This window comes from Ictalurus furcatus, chromosome 9 (genome assembly GCF_023375685.1).
Source record: "Ictalurus furcatus strain D&B chromosome 9, Billie_1.0, whole genome shotgun sequence".
Classification (NCBI taxonomy): Eukaryota; Metazoa; Chordata; class Actinopteri; order Siluriformes; family Ictaluridae; genus Ictalurus; species Ictalurus furcatus.
The window spans coordinates 8764520-8791024 of record NC_071263.1 but is presented as its reverse complement, the minus strand read 5'-3'; the positions used below and the strand labels follow the sequence as shown (position 1 = coordinate 8791024).

General features: G+C 36.6%; 1 protein-coding gene across 6 annotated transcripts in view; it reads right to left on the bottom strand.

Annotated features, from left to right (window-relative positions):
- Positions 1 to 569: 569 nt before the first annotated feature.
- The window catches only part of acp7 (acid phosphatase 7, tartrate resistant (putative)), a 72509-nt gene continuing 46573 nt past the window's right edge, over positions 570 to 26505 (bottom strand). For 4 of the 6 annotated variants that reach the window (XM_053632079.1, XM_053632074.1, XM_053632077.1 and 1 more), the window contains one exon: positions 24822 to 25415. In XM_053632079.1, coding sequence (XP_053488054.1) covers positions 25350 to 25415 — 66 coding nt within the window. In that variant the 3' untranslated portion in view covers positions 24822 to 25349. Of the gene's footprint in view, positions 3897 to 15320; positions 24179 to 24821; positions 25416 to 26505 lie in introns of those variants that run through there. The other 2 variants (XR_008386693.1, XM_053632076.1) reach the window with 2 other exon arrangements.

The following is a 26505-nucleotide window of genomic DNA, read 5'->3' as shown; positions in this document are numbered from 1 at the left end:
TAAATTAGAATTCAATCATTTTTTATTTCTAGAGGAATCCAGACACTCATAAATTGATTGGACACTTGCACTGAAAATCATGGAGATTGTGTAGAAAAATGAAATGTTTGTAATAAACTTGTATCACCTATTTGCAAAAAAGAATGCAAAATAGAAATATTAAGACTCACTTCTATATAACAATAATAAACAAAAACTTTATTTAACATTTAATAAACATATAATATTTTTCAATCTGCCCTAATTTCATAATTAGGGCAAAAATGGTGCGTACCATTTTCACAAGATTCATGAGCATAGGTTCTCTATGTTTTATTTTCCTCTGGTGCTCTGGTAAAGTATGTGCCTCAGGTGGTTAAGGGATCATCATGAGGTACAGACTATTTTATAAATACATATTGCTGATCTGTTGATATGTTAGGATTTTTGGATCAAAAAATAAATCAGCACAAAAATGCCCCAAATACTTATATATACATATATATACATATATATACACACACACATATAAATATATATATATATATATATATATATATATATATATATATATATATATAACACGTGAGTTTGCTTTTATATATGTACCACCCAAATCTAAACATGAAAATGTACTTCAGATTCTTGCAATTTATTCAGTGGTGAAATATTTGTCATCTTTGTCATCACAGAGCAAACAGCCTACAAAGCATGTTCAGTCATAGTACTTTCCTTGTTTAGTCTCATGAGGAATCTTGGCAGCCTTCAACTGCCTTGTGCATTGCAGAATTATTTGGTCAGCAGTGAAACTCATCCATACATTTGGCACAATAACACTGCAGTTAACTGACTAAACTAAACTATGACCTGTTTTGTTACCTCTAGTTTAGATTGTTATAATGAATCACTGTGTGGATCTTCCAGTAGGTGCATAAACAAGCTCTCAAGCTCAGTTAGTCCAGAATGCAGCAGCAAGAGTCCTTAGTAGAACCAGAAGAAATGACCATATCACCCTTATCTTATCAACACTGCATTGGCTCACAATCAAATTTCGCACTGATTATATCCATCCATCCATCCATCCATCCATCTTCTATACCGCTTATCCTCTTCAGGGTCACGGGGAACCTGGAGCCTATCCCAGGGAGCATCGAGCACAAGGTGGGGTACACCCTGGACAGGGTGCCAATCCATCGCAGGGCACAATCACATACACATTCACACACCCATTCATACACTACGGACACTTTGGACATGCCAATCAGCCTACCATGCATGTCTTTGGACTGGGGGAGTAAACCGGAGTACCCGGAGGAAACCCCCGCAGCACGGGGAGAACATGCAAACTCCGCACACACAGGACCATGGTGGGAATAGAACCCCCGACCCTGGAGGTGTGAGGCGAACGTTCACTGATTATAAAATACTAATATTGATCTATAAAGCACTGAATGATCTTGCTCCTTGAGATGATATGAGAAAGAAATCTTGAGAGGAACCAGACTCAAAAGGGAAACCATCCTCATCTTGGTGCCAACAAATTAATAAATAATTCTCTTCTATAACTGTGTACTACATGGTCAAAAAGTGCAATTGTGTAACCAGGAAATTCACATGAAGTCTATTTTGTTATCAGCTGTTCACTGATGGAGACTTGACTGCAAAATATAGTGTAACTTTAACATTTACAAATCATTGACCAGTATTCAGTCACTTAGATGGAATATATACTGTATTATTCAGGGTTATTTCTTCATGTCGTTTTATCCTATAAGTAAATGTCCATAAAATGGCCATAAAAATGACTAACATGACAGATTTAGATAGCACTAAAATTCCAGATACACATATCCTCATGTAAATATACTTTCTGTACACTCCAATGGAGTCTCCCCAATAACAAAGGCATCTGTTAAGAATAGTTAATAATCTGTTAACAATTCTGGTGCAAAAGTAAGTAAATAGATACCTAATTCTTAATGGTACATTGGTAGGCCTGATGTCCTGTGCAACTCAAATAATCTAGAATAAATAGCAGTAAAAAAAATCTGAAATCGTATAACTGAAAAACAGACAAACAAACAAACAAACAAAAACATCCACATAAGCTATGGTTAAAATTAAGAAGCTAATTATGACGTTAACAGGGGCTTTAACATTGGTATTTGAATCTTTATCTGTGAAAATAAATAGGAAAAAAAATAAAAACAAATCATTACAGGATCATCAAAAGGCTTGAATGCATAGACAACACAACATGTCGATTAAATTCAATAGCAAAAATGAACACAGTTCTAAATGATTTTTGGTCAATAACAAAAGACTGGGGTGACATTTCATATTATGTTATTTTACCACATCTAGAGTATTCATGCAGTTTTCAACATTTATCCATTCATATAAACAGGAGAAGTGTTGAGCCAGTTCAAAGTATTTGCTTCAGTCACAGAGTTTCCTTCATTTATTATTCAAAGCAAAATACTGAATCTTCAACTATTGCCATCTCTACAGCAGTGCGCCCTCTAGTGGTTACAACTAGTATACTTAATGTCTTACAATTATGCAGAAGATGGATGGAGGAAATAATAAGGAAATAAATAAGAACTGATACATTAAAACACATACATAGGGGTTACATTTGTTATGATTTTAAATTTGTAGTTTGTCAGGCTGCGTTCCTCACAATACAGTACAGCCATTCATAAGTTTCTAATCTCCCTTGAGTGTTACAGAATGGTAATCACACATGGTCATTTGGAGAACAGTTTCCATTGCTCTTGTGCCTAAAAAAGAAAAGCACTTAGTGGGCTCTAATCCATTTGATCATGTGAAGAACACAGGGCTGCAGACATGCAGTTAGCTTCTGCTAAATCACTTAATGTCACTGGGGGCCCTGGAATGTTTGCTTGGGTTAAGAGCAAAAGTTATGAAGTCTATTCTTTGCAGTATATCCTAAAATTGCAGCAGATGTGGTTAGAAATATGACTAATATCGCTAGAAATTGCACACTTGTAATACCTGATATGGTAAAATATTCATGATTATTCCTCTACGGCAACCTGGGATGAAAATATCCATATTGAAACTGCCAAAGATGTTCTGAAAAATATCTTCATTGTTCATAATTTTTCTCTCTCAAATGTCTTTTCCCCCAGTTGTCAATTGCTGCAGGTGGCCAAAAATGTATACAATAAACATTTATAATTACACACAGCATATTCCAAACAATCATTACATTTCTCAGGTGGACATCTAGTAAATTGTATACAACATTCCTACATAATTCATTTCCAGCCCTAATTCATTAATTTGGAAAAGTTGTTTGTGGCTGAGTTACGGTGTTTATTTATGGGTCAGAATCAGGAATAATGGTGATTAATTAGGGCTCAGTCTGAATTCTGTAGAAAATTTGAACCTCTACGGACAGAGTTGGTGGCCACAGCTACTTTACTGTTTAACAAAATTGTAGCACTACCTCATACTCAGTGATTACTTAAGATGACTCAATCAATGAATATTATATGAAGCAGGCTCGTTCATTGGTATAATCATTATAAAGGACTGTCCACTTCTACACTGGGATCTGGAGTTCAATTGGTATTATAGCATGTTAGTTTAAAAGTACAACAAATACTTTAGAAACATGAAAGAAACTCCACCAAACAATAGCACAGTTAACAAAACATAACTTTTCATTTTTATTCAGGTGTTTTAATCATGTTCTAATGAATTTGGAACCAATATCAAACTATCACAGATGTGTCTGATGGTCCTATGCGTTGTTCGTGTCACATGTAATATTTTGGAAAGAAGTTCAGTTCTTCATGCAACTGCTGTTTTTCTGCATGCTGGTCTTTCAGGCAGGTCCTGGCTCAGAATGTCTTTTCCATTCCCAGGCTTCGACATAAAAACAGGAGCTGGACGGAAATTGCATTTGGATTCATTCACTGTTTAGCTATGAAGTTCTTTTTCAGACAGTGCGAACGGTTTTAACGCAAAAATGTTATTTTAGAAAATAGTATTTTAGTCATGAAAAGCGAGCATGCTATGTATTTTTTTTTTAATAAAAAGCTTAAAGTGGTTAAAAATAAGTGGTAGGCAAACCTAATTTTACTTGATTGGCTGTGCCTGTCTAAGCACACTAGACATTATGCTCTTTAGATCACTGAAGAGAGGAAACGGTAGCAGCCTCAGAATGATAAACAGTACAGGGAACAGCAGGGCTTTCGACCTCCCGCCTGACAAATCATCATGAAACCAAATAGTCATGTCGGCATAGCTTTTTGCTTGTTGAAATAGTATTGTGATAACACAATGTCTAGGAGACATACCAAAAACAGGGTAGAATTTGCTCTAAGTTTATAATTTGTTCTCCAGCCACACAGTTAAAAAGGCTGTTAGTATATGATATACAGCCCTGCATAAATTTCCAAACATCTCCCAATCCACTCCACTTCTCTCCTAGTATCACAAGATAGCCCTGCATAAAAGTAAATAATAAATGTATGTTGAATAGACTGCTACATATAGGTGTGACACGGTGGCTAGCATTCACAGCAAATCTACCTTTATGCCACTGAATTGTGTTGTCTGTTTTGGTGGTCTCTTCACCCATATTAAAAAGCTCTTTTCAATATGTATGAAAGGGTGGAAACATAAGAAAGGCCTTGCTTCTTGGTGTGGCACATAGGAGCCTGCCCTCAAGTATGGCAATATTCTGATGACTGGCCATCAGAAGAGACAAGGCCATGAGCACCAAGAAGACTAGGGGCTCGTGGCCCTTCATGGCAGTGCACTGTGGTGAGGGGTACTGCTTAAGGTCTGCCCCATGAGATAGATGGGGTGCTTAAGCACCTACTAGGGGCTTGAGGGTGTAACTCTCCATCACTTCTGCAAGACAGTTAGAACCTCTGGGGTGGAACATGGGACCTATTTTCCATGACCTAAAAGTACAGAATGAATGGTTCTTTCATTGACGCTTACTATCACTGTGCAAAAAAGTGCATTCGGTGAGTGCACAGAGTGCACCAAAACCTGACTCCCACCCCATTGTTGCGAGTTAGCAGAATCCAGATAACTTAGCAGCCTCAATAGTGAAATTATGTCATACACCACGGGAAAACCATTCAACCATACTAGCTAGCTTATAGACACAGGCCCACTGGTTGGCTAGACAGAGGGGGGTGCGAAATACTTGGAGGAAATAGTGCCAAGGGGCAGAGAAATGAGACTGAGACATGAGTCCTGAAACAACACAGAAAAAGTTCATAGAGGTAACAAGTGCAGTGAGCGATATCTAATCGCTAGAAAGGTTAATACTGTCAACAAGGAAACTCAAAATTAGTGGGTGCCACTCATCTTAGAAGAGATGAGAGGAAGGTATCACTGGACCAGCTTTGGAGTTACCTGTAGCTTAGACCATATTCACAAGCTGCTCTATATCATGTACAGTTGGTCTGATGTGTACAAGGTGAGAAGAAGAATGGGAAAGATGGCTGTATGTTTTTTTGTTTGTTTGTTTTTTTACTGCATTATACTTAGTGGCTTTGTTGGAAGGTCTCCTTTGCAAGTCATTTTCAGCAGCCCTGGTGGTTAGGAAGTATGGTATAGAACAAGCATGATCTCAGGCTTCTTATTCTAGATTATAATGCTGTAAATATTTAAATTAGAGAATAATGACATTTAGTGGCACTTGTTCATAAGAGAGCTTACTGATTTGCTTTGTGGGCTGAGTGTGTGATGCCCACAAATAGTTTTAAAAACATTCCAAAAGCTTTTACTTTTGAAATATCTAAACTATATATACTCAGCAAAAAAGAAATGTCCTGAAAAACCTGAAAACTGTTTGTGCCACTTTTAGCAGTTATAACTGCAACCAAACACTCCTGATAACTGTAGATCAGTCTTTCACGTAATTCTAGGACTAGGACTTACTCCTATGCTTTGTATCATTGTCTTGCTGCATAATCCAGTTGTGCATGAGTTTCAACTTACAGACTGAAGACTGTAAGTCTCCTTTAGGATTTTCTGGTAGAGAGCAGAATTCATGTTTCCCTCAATTATTGCCCAGTTGCCCATGCCCTGAAGCAGCAAAGCATCTCCACACCATCACACTTCCACCGCCATGCTTGACCGTAGGTATGATGATCTTTTTGTGGAATTCTTTGTTTGGTTTACATCAGATGTAATGGGATCCCTGTCTTCCAAACAGTTCTACTTTCGACTCATCAGTCCACAGAAAATTCTCCCAAAAGGTTTGATCATCATCATAGTATGTTTTGGCAAATTTCAGATGAGACTTAATGTTCTTCTGGGTTAGCAGTGGTTTTCACCTTGCCACTCTTCCATGGCTGCCATTTTTGCCCAGTGTCTTTCTGATAGTGGAGTCATGAACAGTGACCTTTATTGATGCAAGAGAGGCCTATAGGTCCTTTGATGATGTCCTTGGCTCTTTTGTGACTTGCTGGGTGATTAGCTGCTGTGCTCTTGGAGGAATTTTGGAAGGTCGGCCACTTCTAGGAAGGTTCACTACTGTACTGAGTTTTTCTGTTTGGAGATAATGGCTCTCACTGTGGTCCTTTGGAGTCCCAGAGCCTTTGAAATAGCTTTGTAACACTTCCCAGACTGATGTATTTCTATCACCTTCTTCCTCATAATTTCTGGAATTTCTTTCAACTTTGGTATAGTGTATTACAGGGTAAGACCTTTTAACCAACTTCATGCTGTTGAAAGAGTTCTATTTAAGTGTTGATTTGATTGAACAGGGTTTGCAGTAATCAGGCCTGGTTGCATATAGTCCAGCTTAATGCCATTTTGAATGCAGTTTCATAGATTTGGGTAATTAGTAACTATGGGGGCGAATACATTTTCACACAGTTGGTGTTTGATTTATTTTTTTGCTTCAATAAATAACAATCATTTAAAAACTGCATTTTGTGTTTACTCAGGTTGCCTTTGTTTTATCTTCGATTTTTAATTTCTAGTATGACATATACACAAAAACAAAAGAAATCAGCATGGGGCAAATACTTTTTCACAGTATTGTACTATAGATACTATAGATATTAGGCTGACTTAACAAGCCCCAGTTCATGATGATGAAGTGATAGTTTGTCCTGCTCATTTTCTCTAACATTTACATGCATTTTTAAAAAAGTATTTTGTTTCTAGTAGGTTAGACTACAATCAGTTGGAGGGTCTTATTCATACATGTGAAAACTGCAGGCATATCTTGTGACTCCAAAATATGAACCTAGTTCCTTATGTGATGATATTGTCTATCTGCAACTTACAGGGTTCAAGGCCTTGATGTAGAGCTGAAATTAGGTTAACGATATTGGGATGTTATCCGATTGCAGGACAGCTTATAGCTTTTTCACATGGCAAAGAACACAGCAATGCACTCTAAGTACATTATGGGCATACCCAGAGAGCATTGTGGTAATTATGGGCTTAAGATTTACATCATAAAAAAGGAGTTTCCTTTTCTTGAAACTATCAGACATAACTGCTGTATGGGTGACCAGAAGCACAGTTACTGATAAGTATAGAAGGAACTCATAGATTGGCAACTCAATTCTAAGTCTGGCAGTGTTTTAGAACTGTTTCCACTGGTTGTCAAATGTAACAAAGGCATTTCCTGTGTTTTAAGCCCCCTCTGTACAAGCACCGTTTCACAATTTCTGGGAACTGGATTTTTTTTTTATATTTTAAAGTTAAATCAGTCAGAGTGATGTAACTACTGATTCCAGATAAGATTATTCATCTGGATCACTCAGATTCTCACAGCTGTTCAACTGAATCACTTAGAAGATTTAAAGATGTATCTACTGCATCAGAAGTCATTCATATTATGCCTTCAGGAGCTTTGTACAACATACTAGACAATACAGGGCTTTAGTATTATGCATGAGAAAATGCAAAAAGAAGAAGCAAAGGCATGTGAATATTTTAAATAGGGTTTGATCCAATTGGCTGAGATTTTGGTAAATGCGAACATACAGTATGGTAATGAAGTACATGAAATGAACTTGCCTTATTTATCAGAGCAAGATGTAAAGCAAAGTAGCAGTAGCAAAGTTTTATTACCTACATTTCAGCATAATATGGCACTTCAAGTGTATGATGGACAGGAACCTGAACTCATGACCTGGTACCTACTACAGATTTTACACTAGATATTTCTTCTTAAGACAGTATTGCAAAGACCTTTATTTGTCCTGTTACCTTGGATACTACATGCTGTGTAACATCACACACAACATTAATATTTTGAATAACTTCCAAGTCAGGGTGCTTGGTTAGTCTGTGACACATTGAGCTTACCAGAAATACATAGTTTCTCACATTTTTTTCCTGACTTTCTGACTTCCATTCCTCCAAATGGCTTCAAATAGACAATTTATCAGGGGGGCTCATGAGTATTACAGCAGCCCAAATCTGTGCTAGCTGATTCAGTGCAAAGACATGCCAAAAGTCAACACTTTATCTTAAATGAAGAGTGGGAGTGAGAACTGCATTCCTCAGAGACTATGACTCACTGACTCAGCAGCTGGGCCCTTTCAGGCCGCCCATGAAGCAAAGTCTCCCAGTCTCATATGACAACCTTTCAACTTCCTCCCCTTCCTTTTATAGGCATACTTATACAACGGAAGAGAAGCTTGTTCTTTTAAGCAGGATCTCACCTTGTTTTCACACATTTTAATTTGTAGTCAACATTAGGTGAACACAGCAAAAAAAGAGCAAAATATCAACTGAGAAAGCAGTGAAAACAGCAAGAGCAAGATATATTTGTCATGTACAAACAAGTGTGTAGTTATTTTTGTTTGGTACATACGTACACAAGTTGCTATTTTCATGTTCATAAATAAAGGCAGCACTGCTAAAGTACATGGAGTGATATAAGGGGGTGCAACATTTAAAATGTACTGGCACAGTGGTATTTTCAAACCCCTTTTGGACCAAAAAGTGCACACCCTCACAGTGTCGACACAATGGCAAACATTTTCAAACTTTAAGCACAGCCTATCCTATTTTATATAACACAAGTTACATATGTAACTGTGATTCTATGAACACCACATACCATAACCACAGTGTTTGAACACCTGGATCCCTTCTGGGATGCATGCACACACATGCCGAGACCTCTCCACAAACTCACATGCTGACTATATGACATAATGACCAAAACCATGTGACATAATTTTTTTTTAAACAAAATTTAATTAAGAAAAAAAATACTTGTCAGTGGCTAGCTGTCCCTATAACCTTCTAGCTGACATCTTGACCAGTTGCCGGTGGTTCAGAGTGATGGGGAACCTTGGAGGTTATCCAGTTTTCATAGAACCACAGACCGCCTGGAGTATTTTATCACCTGGATAACTGATAGCAATATGTCAGAAGGAACCAATTTACCCTAGGACTGACTGAAAGGGTGAAGAGATATACCACCAGGAGGGTGATGTTAGTCTTAGAATTTGGAAAAGGGATACCCCACAGATGCAGGAAGACCTCTGATATCCAGACTGGCTGGAGTGTGACAAGGGGCAAATCACTGTGTTCAGGCTTAGCAAAAAGCCCATAAGTTTTCTTGTCCCAGGATCTATTTGATTCCATGAAATAACAGGATTTGGGTTAAATACAGAGATAGGAAGGTATACATCCAAATTAATGATTTTGATTCTGTACTGAATCTGAGTCTGAACAAGTAAGCAGACAATGGATGTGATGGATGAGGGTTAAGCCTGACTTTGGAGAGAGTAATTAGCTTATTCCAGTCAAGTTAAGGAATTTGATCTGGTTGTGTGAAATGTGGTCAAGGAAGATGATTTAAATTGGCTACAGTGTGGGAAATATTATTTGTACAAAGTAGTTGCAGTTGCTGTGATCTTAACCTCAAATGCACCAAGAAAATTTTGGAATTTAAACAGCAGCGATTTCTGAGAAATAACAACTACTGAGAAAATAAAAACCATCCCCAGATCAACCAGTGTCTTGTTATGGGACATCTGAGTCTCAGGAAGTATATTTGACCTTTGGATGGCTAACTAACCATTTGGGATTGATTATAAATCCTCTTCCTGCATCTTTTCCTTTAGTGCAGGAGCACAGATAGGTTTAGTGAAGGTTTCTCACTGTCACTTAGAGTAAGAGTAGGCAAGATTCAACCATTCTTGAGCTTCAATTCAATACAATTACATTTTATTTCTAAAAGGCTTTTAACTATAGACACAAAGCAGTTTTACAGAAATTGTGATATTGGGATTGTAATTTATTACTCTTCCACAATTGCATACTATTTAATCAAACAGTACTAAGTGTGTTGAAAGGACGTACATTATAAGCATAGTCTTTATGATTCCAGTGCAGCTCTCACATTCACAGACTTTCACTGTAAAAACCTATTCAGCTAAATGTCATGAAAAAGTTAAATATTTACATAGGATTCAACATGTTCTCATACAAAAGTTCAAACTTTTACTCAAGTACAAGTTAAACTACTTATAAAAATAATTACTGAAGTAACATTAAAAGTAATAATGTTATTAATTACTTGAGTAAGAGTAATAAAATATCCAATGAGAAGACTACTCAAATAGTTACTCATTACTTCAGATCTGATTAAAATGAAGGGAAAATCCTGAATCTCAGACTACATGGAGAACTGTAAGTCACATCTCTCCTTGAATGTCTGTCTGTTCTGTTTATATGATATAAAACCTGGGTTCAAGATGAAGCACCATATCCCTGTCCTGTGATGGTACAATAAAACAGAACCTGTCATTTTCAACACAAAATCTCACACACACCAAAAAAACAGAAACATTTTCCCAACAGCTGACTGTCTTTACTTTCACATGTTAACAACACAACCTTGTCAACGTTTTTATTTAAACAAGGTAACAGAGAACAAAAGAGTAGACTATGTGTGTGTGTGTGTGTTCGTCACGCTCTATTCTTCCCCCTCTTCAGCCATTATCTTCCAGGACTGAGCAGTATTGTGAGACTTTCCACCTCATAATACGTAATATAAACTAATTATTCATATTACTACATATATTCATTAACATTTAACAGTAATGGAGTAACGCCACCAAATGTAGCGAAGTAAAAGTACATTTCTTTGACTACAAATTAACTTGAGTAAGAGTATAAGTATGGCAAGTTAAACCTACTCTTAAAAGTAAATTTTTTTTATCAAAAGTTACTCAAGTAAATGTAATGAAGTAAATGCAGCACGTTACAACCCACCTCTGGTCTTCTTTTTTTCCCTTTCGTTCTTTATTTCTTTGAAATGGAGATATGTGCAAGTCCTTTTTTAAATCCTGGTCACACAGTTATCATTTTTGTTGATGGCTGCTTGCAAATTTTCAAATTTAGTTTGTTCTATTTCACAAAATATAAACACAGCACGACCCTGAATAGGGTGACTGTAAACTACTCCATCTATACAGGACAGTTGAGGTAAATTTGCTATTTTATTGTGCCTGCTAGTTTGCTTACTATGCACATTACTTATAGAGCTAATTAACCTTACTTTATGATTTTATGCATAATTAAGGGTTGATTTTATATATAGATAGATAAGGTGGCTTAGTGGTTAATACATTTGCCTAACACCTCCAGGGTTGGGGGTTTGATTCCCACCACTGCCCTGTGTGAGGCCATGTTCTCCCCGTGCTGCGGGGGCTTCCTCCGGGTACTACTGTATTTGCTGCCAAATGCAAGTACATGCAAACATTTGCTATAATCTGTTCTACCCTTTTTGCCTTTCTTGAAAATGGCCAATTGTGAGTTCAAACGTCACCTTATTTCTAACTCAAATCATTAGGACTCCTTCCATCACTTATTGTATTATGTTATACTCATTAATTGATGAAATTTATCAAATATAATTTGGGTAATATACCCTGATAAAATTAAACACATCCTATGTTTGCATGATGCTCAAGCTTGATTGGACGACATAAATTAGGTTGGACATTAATTTGCAAAACATGAGGTAGCAGAACACAAGGGAGAGGTGATCCAGCAAGCTGACAGCAAGTTCTATAAAATGCCATCATAGAACTAGGGCTAAATAATGTATGTTGATCGTGGTGATACAATGATGCATTGCAGCCATAACATTTCGGCAATGCTGTAAGAGTCTGGGTTTTGCAAAAGTACATCATGACCTTTTTATACAACAGTTCGTTCTGGTTCACTAATTTGATTAGTCGTGCGGCATTCCAAGAGAGTTTATATTTAGTATAACCGCACTGGGACGTTTCACTGTTTAACATGCCACTTGTCCTTGGTCACCACATAAAATCAGTCCACACAGAATTTTGTAGAGCTTTTTGTAATTGTTGCAGCCAAAAATGCTTTATTTTGCTGTGCCTTTTATTTTTTTAATTTTTTATTTTTTTTAATTTGTGATGCAATTCTGGTATCATCTTCTGTACATCCTGGATACACTGTCTGCAATTACATATTCCCTTCATTTGCCATTGCCTATGTTTGCCGAAATTGATTAGATTTCATTCTGACTATTTGCTTCAAAACAATATTTTGGTGTGATTGGCCACTGTTACTGACAGAAGAGAGTAGGCCATCCCTCCCACCCAGAGAGCACAGACAATTTTGCTCCCTTAACTCAATCTCTAGACGACCGACAATATGGCGAGACTGGCTTTTTCTGGCCAAAATATTTTCCTCTCTACTTTCCTTTTTAGTAGTTGTCTTTCTCTTGGGAATCTCCAGCTAAATTCGAATTCTTTTTGATTGCAAGTATGTACAGTGTTTGATGTATACTTTTAGTATACTAATATACAATTAAGCTACATATTCAATACAGACTGACTGCAGTTCAAGATAAATTTCCACACTTTTTAATGCCTTCACATATAGCCTCAGGCAGCAAACACTCAGCCATTACAAAATGCTTTCAATCTCCTAGCAGATCCAGCCTTTTAATCAGCCTCAATGAAAAATGTGCAGCCAGAGAAGTCTTAAATTACAACCAGAAGGGACTTCTGGATTTTCATATTTGAAAAAATTGGAGCCATATTTTCTCTTCCCCCAGTTTCTTCTTTGTGACAAAGTCACAAGAAGTATCTTTTGCATGCCAGGGGCTGTTGCTCTTGGCTCCTATTTTGTTCACTCCCTTTGGCCACAGTGAGAACAAAGCTGGATGTTGAGGTCAGTGCTGTCCCGGACAACTGCCTCAGGCTAAACAAATTCTTGAAAATATTTTGCAGGGTTTTTTCCCTGTCTCTTTATAAACAGATTTCTGTGATATAAAAATGAAGAAAACCATATTTAGACTCATATTTGATGCAACTGATGTCCTTTAGTCTACACAATACACCTATTTGGTAGACCTCTCTTTAGAGTAAGTCACCACAAAAAATGTACATGTACATGTGTAGAGATTGTTTGTCTAACATATCCCAGCACCTATCCTAATACAGGGTAATCAATCCATGTACAGTAAGTATCACTGTTGAATCACTGACTGATACTTGATCAAATTTGTCTACATGTTTGTATATGCTTGAAGATATTTTTGCACAAGACAGGGAGTTTAAGGCATTGCTGAGTGCATAAGTGGAGAGCGTAAACAGTTAAAGTAGCTGTGTAAATATTGTAGCAATAGTAATAAAAGTAGAGTTTGTTATTATGGTCGTTTGCTAAATGTTTAATGTAGAGACACTAGAATAAAACACAATGTTGGGTAAATTTTCAGTTGTTCTAAGCTGCTTCTGATTGATTTCAGTAGAGTCGTTAATCTGGCCAAATAGGAATGTTGATGTAGGACCTGTTTTTTCCACCCTCTAATAAAAACCATTCTCATGAGAACTTTTTTTTTAAAATAACTAGCATGCCTAATGACAGACATTCTTGAAAATGTTTTTTTTTTTTTAAAGAAACTTGCTATCAGACACGGTATGTCCTATTCCTCTGGGGTGTAAACATGAAAATCTTGTTGTCATCCATCACTATGTTGGGCAATATAAATTGCATGCTCAATAATTACTCATCATTCATCATTATTACTTACTCATTATTATACTCATTATTATTATATACTCATTATTCATCATTCATCTTGCCTTTCACTAATAGGCTACTGAGAGAGTAAAGTAAAAGTGTCCCTTGCTTACCAAATCAAAGGTATACTATACTGTATGGCTGAAAGTTTTTGGACACCTGACCAATCAAACCTATATGTGCTTTTTGAACATCCTATTCCAGATTTAGTCCCCTTTGCTGTTATAATAAGGCTTCTGGAAGGTAGCCTGCCATCAGGAGCAACATGGAGTTCAGAGTCTTGCCAAAGGACACTTCGGCATGTGGAGGCATGTGGGCCGGGATTTGAACCGCCAACCCTGTGATTAGTGGACAACCTGCTCTACCACCTAAGCCACAGCCGCCATATCATCATAGACCTTGCATTGTGCACAGGGACATTGTCATGCTGGAGCTTCTTTGGATCCCTTAGTTCCAGTGAAGGGAAATCATAATGCTACAGCATACAAAGTCATCCAATATAATTGTGTGCCTCCAAATTTTGTGTCAACAGTTTGGGGAAGGCCCACATATGGGTGTGATGGTCAGGTGTCCACAAACTTTTAGCCATATAGTGTAAAAGGCAAATTAAACATACACTATAACATTGACTGTGTCCCAGGCCTCCTTGCCCAACCTCAATAATGATCTGGTGGCTGAATGAGCAAATCCCAACAGCCGCACCCAGCTAGTGGAAAGCCTTCCCAGAAGATTGGAGGTTATTATAACGGCAAAGGGGGAATCTGGAATGAAATGTCAAACAAGCACATATAGTTATGATGGTTAAGTGTCCACAAACATGTGGCCATATAATTTAATAATGGTTCATTTCTGTCATATTTTATTTGTGTGTGTGTGTGTGTGTGTGTGTGTGTGTGTGTGTGTGTGTGTGTGTTGCATATGCTCCCAGTTGCACTGGTATGCTTTGTATAATGAACATTTGCTGATTTAGGTAGATATTTTAAAAGCAGCAAGTGCTTAAATTAAGAATATTACACATTCCCAGTATTGTATTCACCTAATTCAAAGGGAAGAAACTAACAAATTACAACTGCAGTCCTGCTACAAGGCTTAGATATCCTGAACATAAAATGTTATGCTCTTTTATAAAAATGCAGCACACAAAATTAAGATCACATTTCCCCTGTGTTCCCACATGTTCATCTTTTTATTTTTAATACAAAAAGCTTCAGTATGAGGCAATCACATGCTCCCCCCCCCCCCCCCAAATACCTATGCTCATTGCACTGTGTTCTGTCCCTTTTTTGAGGTTTGTTGGGGGGGGGGTCATTATAAAACAGTCTTTTTCTTCATTTAACAGATGGTTTAAAAACATAAAAAGAAATGAAATCTGCAAACAATTAACAAAAATAAAAAAATTCATTCCCAGCACAGCTGTAGATGTTCCTTCCTACTGAGCCAAGACCTTTTGTTGCAGCTGATATTCATTACACAGCAGATACATTATTATTAAAAAAAAAAAAAAATTGAATCATAAAATGTGTATAGTGCAGAAGGGCAACATTATTTACTCAGTAGCACCAGACAAAGCTACTTCTTAGAAGCTAAAGATTACTCAAGGTTTGAACTGACAGTTTGAACTCTATTCCTTTCTTTGGAAAAAGGAGCATCATGCCTTGATGTCCAGAACCCTAGATTGAGACATGACACTGTAACCTCAGTCACACCTCCTGATTGCAGAAACATAGTGGAAGACTATAGTGATTTTTAACAGCAAACCAGAATTTTTTTCTAAAATGTCATGTTGAGTGTCAGAATCAGGAAAGTGTTCATAAACACTCCACCCCCCACCCCTTTTTTTTTACTATATACTTTTAAATTGGACACCTTTCCATGTCAACAGAAGACAGTTGTGGTTACAGGCAATCAGGTGAGATAAATGGTCTGAAATGCTCTGTCTTTGCAGTGCCCATTTCCTCTCAGCTAAATAGCTAATTGTCATATCAAATAAGAATTTAACAGGTTTAGCTTGTTAGTTAGCTAAGATGCCTAATTTATAGTGCTTTAACAAGCGAACATTGCCTGTCTAAAAATTACATCAAGAAACTTGCTATCTAATGCTAGATATCTAAGTCATGTTCTTACTGAAAAGTTGCCTATAAAGGACACATCTAGCTAGCGAACTACAGTATCCTCCAAAAGCATCGGAACAGCAAGGCCAATTCTTTTGTTTTCACTATACATTGAATAAAAATGAGAAGAAAATGTTAGGGAGGGACAATTTGGGAAGAAATCCATTCAGAACTAATCTCTTTGTGTGGTAGGGAGGATAGATCACACAACTGAATAGCAACATACTGATCTACCCGGCAGGACATCAGCTAGCATACACTTGCTGCATGTCTCATAAACTGTACAGAAATGTCCACGTCTGAAAGAAAGAGATAAATTTCACAAATAAAAACATAACAAACTTGAAGCAACATTTGCACATGAGTCATCCAAAAATTCATGCAAACTTTGTTGTTTTTTTTTTCAAGCTAATGTTATTTTATCAGCTAACCCGAGCTGGTGTGTTTTCGCTAAACTTGAAATACAATACAAGTCAAAAGAAACCACTGCTGGCCTGTACTTATTAGAGAAGTGACACAGAGTTGCTAATCTTAGATTGTAAATTAAATGATTGATTGACATGCTAAAGATAAGTGTAAAGTTTAAAGTGTCCTCAAATTTAAACAAATATATAAGAAAAATAAGAATACATGTTTGAAGAAATGTGGTACACTTAATGTGAGATATGATGGGAGAAAGAAGCAGAAGTGTAGTATAGAGACAACTTGGAGTTGTGTGCGTGTGTGTGAATTATTGAGAGAGGGGAGTGGGTGAGAAAGAAAAATCAGAACTTGATTATTTCCCCTTATTCAACCTCACAGATACAGAAGACCTCCAATGACAAGGATGGGCCACTGAGTGCAAATAAAGCTAGTGCATCCCAGCAGAATATTCTAAGTGCTTCAAAGTACAAAAGTGACTCCAAAGAACATTAGAACAAGGAGGAGGCCATTGCAAAATGGATTGGGGGCACAGGATTACCAATCATGAAGATCAGGACTGCTGCCCAGAGAGTATCAATTGGCTTGTGGACAAAAAAAAGGACTGACAGCTTCATTCCTATTTCATGCTACTTTGTGTTGAACAAAATAAAACTGAACACATTGTTGTCCCTTGAAGAAGTAACACACTCACACACTGCACAGTCAATCAAGGCATGTATGGCATTACAGCCAGTGTTGGGTAAGTTACTCAAAAAAATTACTACTTTAAATTTTTAAATTGATGACATTACTGATTACTACATGTAAAAAGTAATCAGATTACTAATTACTTTAATTTCAAGATATTTTCAAAACCTATCAAACCTACAAAAATATACTACAAAGTGAAACTCATAGTTCTTTCAGTAGTTTTAGCACACATCAATGTATGACATGATCAGAAAAAGTTGTATTTATCATATAACTAGCCTCGGGTGTTGTCACTGTTTGTAGAACCACCAGACCGATAAAATATAACACTTTTATAACTAGGCTTGTTTGGTGTCGCTAGCCAAGGGGAGGCACAACTAAGCTATCATTGTATGGGTTTAGCTGCTACAGTGCCATGCAAAGTACATTATCTTTCCTTACGCTCTGCTCATATCAACTGGAAGTCATATAGACATTTACTCAACTTGTTTTCCTGCTCAGCATCAGAGGATGTTACTGTTTTTTTTTTGTTTTTTTTTTAAAAAGATCAGCATATATCCATTTTTCCTCACACTGACTGTGTGAGCTAGCGTTTGGCAGAATTGAGAGGTGTCAGCCAATAAGACACGAGTGTTTTCGCGTATTTTCCTGTAAACCCTGTCTGATTGGTCTCACTTCCGTTCAGTGAAGATATAAAATTACAACACTGCTGTGTTCTTTTGCTGACGTTCAGTTACTTTGTAACACGCTATACCCAACTCTGATTACAGCCAATGCAGTTTTTCTTTTTAATATTTAATAGTTACACTTCTGCTTGAAAGAATGTAGAATGTCAAGCAAGTTGTTATAAACAATTCGTATCTAATTTGGTCTTTTATAAAAATGAGAACTGGTTTAATTTAATTTTAAGATAAAATTAAGATGTTATTTATCACAACAGTTAAATTTGTGTCTGTATTGCACATTCAAATCTTAATACCATTAATAATAATAGGTTAATAGATGTTTCCCCTAGAAAATGCATTTGGAAATTCAAGAGAAATGCTTAAATAATGCATTACACTTTAACTAAACCCATTAGATTTTAGTCAACTAAATTTCCTGTAGATTTAGTCATCTAAAATCTTATGATATTTAATCGACTAAAACTAGACTAAAACTAAAACAATGCAGACGACTATAATATGACTAAAACCTAATGGAATTTTAGTCAAAAGACTGGCTAAAACTAAATCCAAATTTGCTGTGAAAATTAACACTGGCCCTGTGAAAGATGTCATTAAATGTTGTTTTGGGGTTTTTCTTTACAGCTCTCACAATGTTTCTGTCATCAACTGCTGTTGTTTTCCTTGGCAGACCCGACCTGTTCAATGTTTGGCTGTTAGTACACCAGTGGTTTCTTTCCTTTTCAGGACATTCCAAAGTGTTGTATTAGCTATGCCCAATGTTTGTGGAATGGTTCTGATAGATTTTACCTTGTTTCTCAGCTTCAAAATGACTTTTCTCCCATAAACAGCTCTCTGATCTAAATGTTGATATATCCTTTTTAACAACAAATGCAGTCTTCACAGGCTAAACCTAAGGCTCAAACCAAGAGTAGACCTTCAGAGCTAATAATTCTTTAAACAAGCTAATAATTCTTTAAATAATTTAACAGGGCACACCTGGGCAGCAAGAAACATCAATCACATTTTCCTTTTTTTTTATCACTTGAAGAAATGGGTGGGTTCTAACAAAAAGTGGCATGTTCTAAGTTAAAACATTTAGATGTAAATATGAGAAAATGAAAGCAGAAATATGGACTGTCAAACATTGTCATGTATATATAGAAATTTCACTTTTTATATACAAATTCCTTTGACCATCAAAATACTCACTGCAGTAGTTTGTTAGACATTATTCATTTTTACAAGTTGTATTAATTATTATAATTAACTTTATTTTCCTTGTTAAATGTTTCAGGATTTTGTTATTTTTGGGCTTCTGAATTTGTGACCGGACATTTGTGATTTCATATACAGGACTGCTACTACTTTTGTGCAAGACTCTAATTAAACAAATGCACAAAAATAAGCTTGGATTGGAAACCTCTTACCCTCCAAGTGTCCATGGATATAGGCTTCTACCAAATTAATAAATGTAAATGTAAATCTGAATGGTTAACTGTATAGCTCTAAATTTTAGAGGCACCCTATTGACTACATAATACAGTGGGCAGTTAACAAGATCAATAAAACAACCAACAACTGGCCATAGTTTACAACTGTGTATACATTATACATTCTATGTATAAAAAAAGTTATATTTTTGCAGATCAATCATCAATATTGTAAACATTCTTTTACTTAAAAAACAATTGAAAAAAAATCAGTGTTGATAATTTCCTTGAAGATTTCTTAAAAGCTAAATATACCCAAAATAAGCAAGTAAGAGCTCACATTCTATCATTTGCAGGTATGTGGTAATGAAGAAAACACATGTGGTAGTAGACATTTTTTAAAGTTTCCTTGCTTGCATTAATAGAGGGACTGGGTAATTCAGGTATATTAGACTGTTAGACAGTTCAAGCTAGAAAAATGATCACAGTAAAATCAAGAACGGACTGAGATGTTCTAGCAGTCTGAGACACCGGACACTAGAACATTGGACATAAGAAGCATGCGGTTTCACCCACTGCATTCCATTACTTCCTGTGTTGAGTGGTGATTCAATCCAGCAGCTTTGGTGCTCTGCACCCAATGTACCCTAAGCATGTGTGCTGGGACTGTGCACCTTCATGATAATCACATTGGATTATCATCAACCGCCAACTTTTGGACTTTCACAATTCACTATCCTGGCAAAATCATGTGTCTTGTTATGTAGCCCTTATTGTACCTTTCTAATGGAAATCTAAGCAGAACCAATAGCAGATAACAGGAAGGCCTACACCTGAGCTCTGTGTAGACAGCCATTTCCTCAATCCCCCCACTGATTTACAGAGGAGATGAGTTCACTCTTTCAATGGTTCCATTATGCATTGCATGTTAGGGTTTAGCACTTTGGAATGTCACCCTGCTGGCTTAGGTATGTATTCCATCTAGAATGTCACTGCCAGGTCGAGGAAAAAAAACACATCAGGTAGATGGAATAAAAAATAAGCTCCTGTATACTGACTAAATGGCAGGGCACTGCATTAGGCAGTGGTAGTAGTGAACTGTTTGGCACCATTTGAAAAGATGAGCTCAGGTCTATTCATCTTCCATTATGGTTCAAGCATTCTAGCCCAGGGTTTCTCAATTTCAGACTTATAGCGCGGCTGCCCTGCATTTTAAACATTTCCCTACTTATGGAGTGTATAATCACAATTATCTAATGAGACTAGTTTGTTGGGAATAGGATGGACCTGAAACTCTATAGGGCTGTGGAGTTAGAGAACCCGATGATCAAAGGTCAGAGTTAAATGCCCTTGCTCTCCGTCCTTACAGCCCTCTAGTGCAATGGAATGTAATCATCAGTAAACTCTTTCAATGTTCTAAAAGCTTTGAATGTCCTGAAAAGTAGATATCAGTAACAGAAGATATTAATGTTCAGGATTGTTCTTCAAAACAGAGTTTTTTTTTTATTATTATACTGTGCTCAATGGCTATGTTGTTTATGAACAGTCTTTAGCAAGCTTCAGTTCCTCTTTAACAGATAAACAGCACATTAAGAAAAGCAAAAAACTTTGATAGTCTCCTCAACATAAATCTTGCTCCGAGTGACCCCCTCCCCACCCAAAAATACAAATAAAAGCACTTCTTTAAATAAATATTGCGTTAAAATACTGCCCTCTAGTGCAATGGAATCTAATAATCACTAATATCTTTCAGTATTCTAAAAGTTTTGAATGTCCCGAAAAGTAGATATCAGTGACAGTGGGTATTAATGTTCAGGATCGTTCTTCAAAGCAGAAACAGATTTTTTGGAGCTCAATTGAATGCAACAAAGTGTAACCTATTCATGTGTCTTAAAATCTTGAAGGATGTAAAGCAAGGCACGGCCTATTCAGTGTTTACTCTAAGACTGCAAAGCTATCTGAGCAGGTTTAATGTAAATATCTATCAGAGCTCAACCACTTACAGGTTTATTGAAAGAAAGAAAAAACATCAAACCTAATAGAATGGCACTTTAGATGTCGAAATGCTGAATCCTATCACCTAAACTAAAAATTTCAGATGTACAAATTTCAGTGAAATTCAGTAAAAGTCAAGCTTCAGTAAATTTTCTTTGTACTCACATATGTATGTTAAAAAATACCAGTGACTAAATGGTGAAAGGGCACCTCCTAAAAGGAGTGTTGCAGCTCAGCCATTACCGCAGCTATGAAATGTCAATCACAAAATTTTTATTTAATTTGTGTGTGTAAATGAAATAAATAAGATATTTAACATATTCCTTATATAAATAGTGTAGAGTAGGTTCACATTAGCAGCCTCCTTATAGGGCTCTCACTGATACGAACTGATTTTCCTAACTGGATTGTTATGAATACCACTATTCTTGTGCAAATGCCCCTATGAACAATTTTATGAATCAATCCGTTTGCATCCAGCTTGATAAATGAGGGCCATTGTGTTAATTAATTTCATTTATATGTTAATGAATTCCCTGCCTATTATGTATAAAAATCATTCCATATGCATGTTTCCATATTTGTAGAAATGTAAAAACACTGTAATATTGCAGTTTTGTTCCCAGCAGTAAATGTCAGAAATGATCACTTTTTCAAAAGCTGTGTGCTGAGTCCTTAGCATTCCATTCCAAGAAATTTTGCAGGATGATGGGAGTATTATTAAACACAGGTATTCAACAATGACATCTCAGATTCTACACTAGCAAATGCTCTTTGTACTGCCCTGGTGGAATGCTCCACAGTAGTAGCACTGTGGTTAAAAAGCACACATGCTGGCTTCAGCAGGAATGAAGCTACCACAAACCATCTGGCCTCCACCAAGCTGGTTTACAGATACTGTGAAGCATACTTCAGCTTTGCTCGCATGATGGGGGAGAAACACTATCCACTGCCAGTGGCTGAGACAACTCCAGAGTCAAAATAACAGTTTGAGGATCCACCACAATGCGTCTGACTGTCGAACCACAGCATACGCTCAGAGCATTTGTTTTGACTGCTGAACATGTTGGCCTGCTGTTGCACTAATAATTATTTATCATACTGTGCTCAAGGACTATGTTGTTTACAGTCTTTAGCAAGCTTAAGTTCCTCTTTAACAGATAAACAACACATTAAGAAAAGAAAGAAACTTTTATAGTCACCACCAAGATCCAATTTGCTCCAAGTGACCCCCCCAAATAAAAAAAGGATGCTTGCAAAATAAATATCTCTGAATTTGGGGTTTCTCACAGCTAAAATAAAAGATCAGATCAGTCCTGCTGTCATGTAGACCAAGGAACTGCCGGTACAGCTTTGAGATGAAGTCATTAAGAGGAAAAAAGAAGGAGAAAGATATTAAAACATAGGCAAAGCTTTGAAACTTCTTAGAAGCACTGTGAAATCCGTTATAACAAAGTGGAAAATAGCAGTGGCTTTCTCCTTGCAACCCTACCATTCACACCGCTGTTGTTCAGTGTTCTATTGATGGTGGACTCATGAGCATTAACAGCCAATGTGAGAGAGGACTTTAGTTGCTTAGGAGTTACCCTGATTCCTTTGTGACCTCGCAGACTTTTACATGCCTTGGTCTTGGAGTGATCTTTGTTGGTCAACCACTCCTTGGGAGGGTAACAATGGTCTTGAATTTCCTCCATTTTTAAACAATCTGTCTGACTGTGGATTAGTGGAGTCCAAACCCTTTAGAGATGGTTTTGTAAACTTTTCCAGCCTGCTGAGCATCAAAACTTTTTATCTGAAGTCCTCAGAAATCTCTTTTGTTTGTGCCATGATACACTTCCACAAACATGTGTTGTGAAGATCAGACTTTGATCAAAATGTGTAAAGCTCATATAGACACACCAGAGACAACTGAAGCCTGTAATTGCTGCAAAAGGACAATTCACACTGAAAGGGTGAATACTTATGAATTAAGCAGTAAAGAATTCTGAGGACATCCAAATAAGGGGGACAAGGTGGCTTAGTGGTTAGCACATTTGCCTCACACCTCCAGAGTTGGGGGTTGGTTCCAGCCTCCACCCTGTGCACTTTTGTGTGCGCTTCCTCTGCTTCAGGAGTTTCCTCCAGGGGTATAAAATAATTTCCATAACATTAAATGTACTTTGGAAAACTGTGAAGGCCATCATCAACAAATAGAGAAAATGGAGCACCAAAGTGAATCAGCAAAAACAGGACATCCCTCCAAAATTTACAAAAGGAGAAGACAAGAAAAGACAAATTCTTACCAGGGAGGCTGCCAAGAGACCTATGGCAACATTAAAGGAGCTGCAAGAACATCCGACAAGTACTGATTACTCTGTTCAAGTGACAAGAATTTCTCATATTCTTCACATGTCTGGGCTATGGAGTAGGGTGGATAGACAGAAGCCCTGCCTCAAAAAAACAAACATCCAAGCTCAACTAAATCACCAATTCCAAAAGGTATAATAATACCATAAATCTGAAAGGTTTGTTTGGTGCAAAAAAGCACATCACCAAAAGAACACCATAACCACATTGAAGCACGGAGGTGGCAACATCATGGTTTAGGGCTGCTTTTCTTCAGATATAACTGGGGCATTTATCAAGGTGGAGGAAGTCATTAATAGCTACAAATACCAGTTGATTTTAGTTCAAAACATTCAGGTGTCTGCTAGAAAGCTGAAGATGAAAAAGGATTTCACCTTTCAGCATGACAATGAACGAAAGCAGGGCCCAGACCAGAATCCAATAAAAAAAATCTGTGGAGCTACCTGAAGCGGGCTGTGCACAGGAGATACCCTTAAAATTTGATGGATCTGGAACGTTTCTGCAAGAAAGAGCAGCAAAGTATTGCCAAATTAAGATGTGCCACACAGATAGACTCTTACCCAAAAAGACTGAGTGGTGTAATAAAATCAAAAGCTGCTTCAAAAAAGTATTAGTTTAGTGGTTTGTACACTTATGCAACCAGGTTACTGTAAGTTTTTTATTTTTCCCTAAAATGTTTGACTGTTTTTCACTTAATTTTTATACGTTGTAATTTCACATTGAGGGTGGAAAAAGTTGACATGATTTATATTAGTTTAAATTTTTTACATCACAAAAATTGCCATTTTAACAGGGGTGTGTAGACTTTTTATATCCACCGTGGCCTTGTTACATACTTTCAAAGGGGACTGTATTCTAAGAGGTCCAAAGGTAACTGGACAATTATATAAAATTATTCAGAATAGTACAGTATACTGCCGCAGACCATCAGTTTATTCAGCCGGTTGGCAATTACTACAAATTACCACAAATGTGAGTAACATAACATATTTATTAAGTTGGCTGCCAATCAAAGCCAATAATAATAATAATAATAATAATAATAATAATAATAATAATTAGATGGAATTTACATTTTGGGTCTTTGAGGCAATGCAAAACTTTGCTCTAAGCAAGCATTAAAGAGACAGTGACTATCAATGTCTTGCAAAATGGTTGATTTATTGAGGTTCAATAGCAAATCAAAAAAGGAGCAGCATTTAGTGTTCCAGAGACATAATTCCCAAAAATCATAGTGCAATCAGAACATAGTTTCCATTTTGATATTAATAAATTTAATTAAATGTTTCAACAATGTGTTTAGCATTAATTTTTAATTTTTAAAAATAGACAAAATGAGGTAAGAGAAGGATCTCGTGTCAGTGTTCATTCAAAGGAAATCTATTTCAGATTTAGTCCCTTGTATAAATGATTGATGTATTTAATTTGAAACCGCATTCCAATGTGGTAAACTTATCTAACATTGCTTACTGTAAATCTGGCAAGACAGCATTTCAGTTGGAAGAGGCATCTCCTTTTCAACTTCACATGCACTCATGCATATTGTCCAATTTTAATTAAGTATCCATTTATTCAGTTTCCAAAGCTAAAACCCAGCACATGTGGTATTAAAGTTCATTTTGCTGAATAAAAGGTTGATTGTGCTCACTTTCTCAGAGCCGCTGGAGTCTTCAGATCCAGGCCTCGGGTCCATGAACTTCCTTTATTAGTGTGAAGCTGTCTATAATTTTTCCAGACTGGGGACAAAAGAAAGATTTAAGTGACATGGTTCTTGTTGGAGTCATTAGTTTGACAATTTTCTATAAGTCAATACTTAAGAGTACAAAATATTTAAAGTATAAATTAATAAAAGTATGCTATAAAAAGTATATAGTGGTATACTGTTACTGCTGGAATATAGAACTACAGACATAAAACATTTTATTCAATCCAAGTGCTTACTGACATTTATTCAATCCAACTTACTGACATTTAATATGATAAAAAAAAAGTTCTGTATCATGTACCTACACATTGCCATACTCACACAAGGTTGTCTATATAAAAGCCACATCATTGCTCATGGCATAATTACTGTCCATAAATATTCACTCTCCATATTCATTATCTGTTATTCTAGTAGTGCGTACTGAATCACTATTTTTTCACTGTCCTGCTAAGTAAGGAAATATTTCCAGAGTTAGAATTGTACACCAAGTCAAACAAAATCCCATTTTCTACTTTTACCTGCCTAATGTTCCATCTATCCTAACATCCAACTAGTTTAGTTAAGAATTTATGTGATCATCGCTGTCAAACACAGCTTTTTTAATCACATTACATCACCCATCAGAATCTGCAGTAGAGAGACTGCTCAAATTCTCACACACTATAGTCATTTACTTACTCCAACTTATTTGCTCATCATACTTTATAAGCTATATATCCTCTAGGAAGCATTACAAATTTGACTGCTCATCTAGTTTTAGAACTTATCAAAATCATTTCATGGGACTCCCTGTTGCTTTAAGAATCAAATTCAAATCTCCTATCATTTCCCAGCCTCACAGTGCTCTGCACAAGTAGTGTTGGAACTCAGCATTTTACAGGGCTTTAATACTGATCCATGTCATGCAGACACTGAAATACCACATGAATGAAAGCACATTTGGAATTTTATTTGAGATCTGAATAACATCCAACATTTAAAAAAGAAATCTGACATACTATCGACAAAACAGTTAACATTAAATGTGAGTCAGCGTGTTTACATGGACAACAATAATCCACTCTTAACCCGATTAAGACGATGGTTTGATTAAGAAACTACCATGTAAACAGCAATTT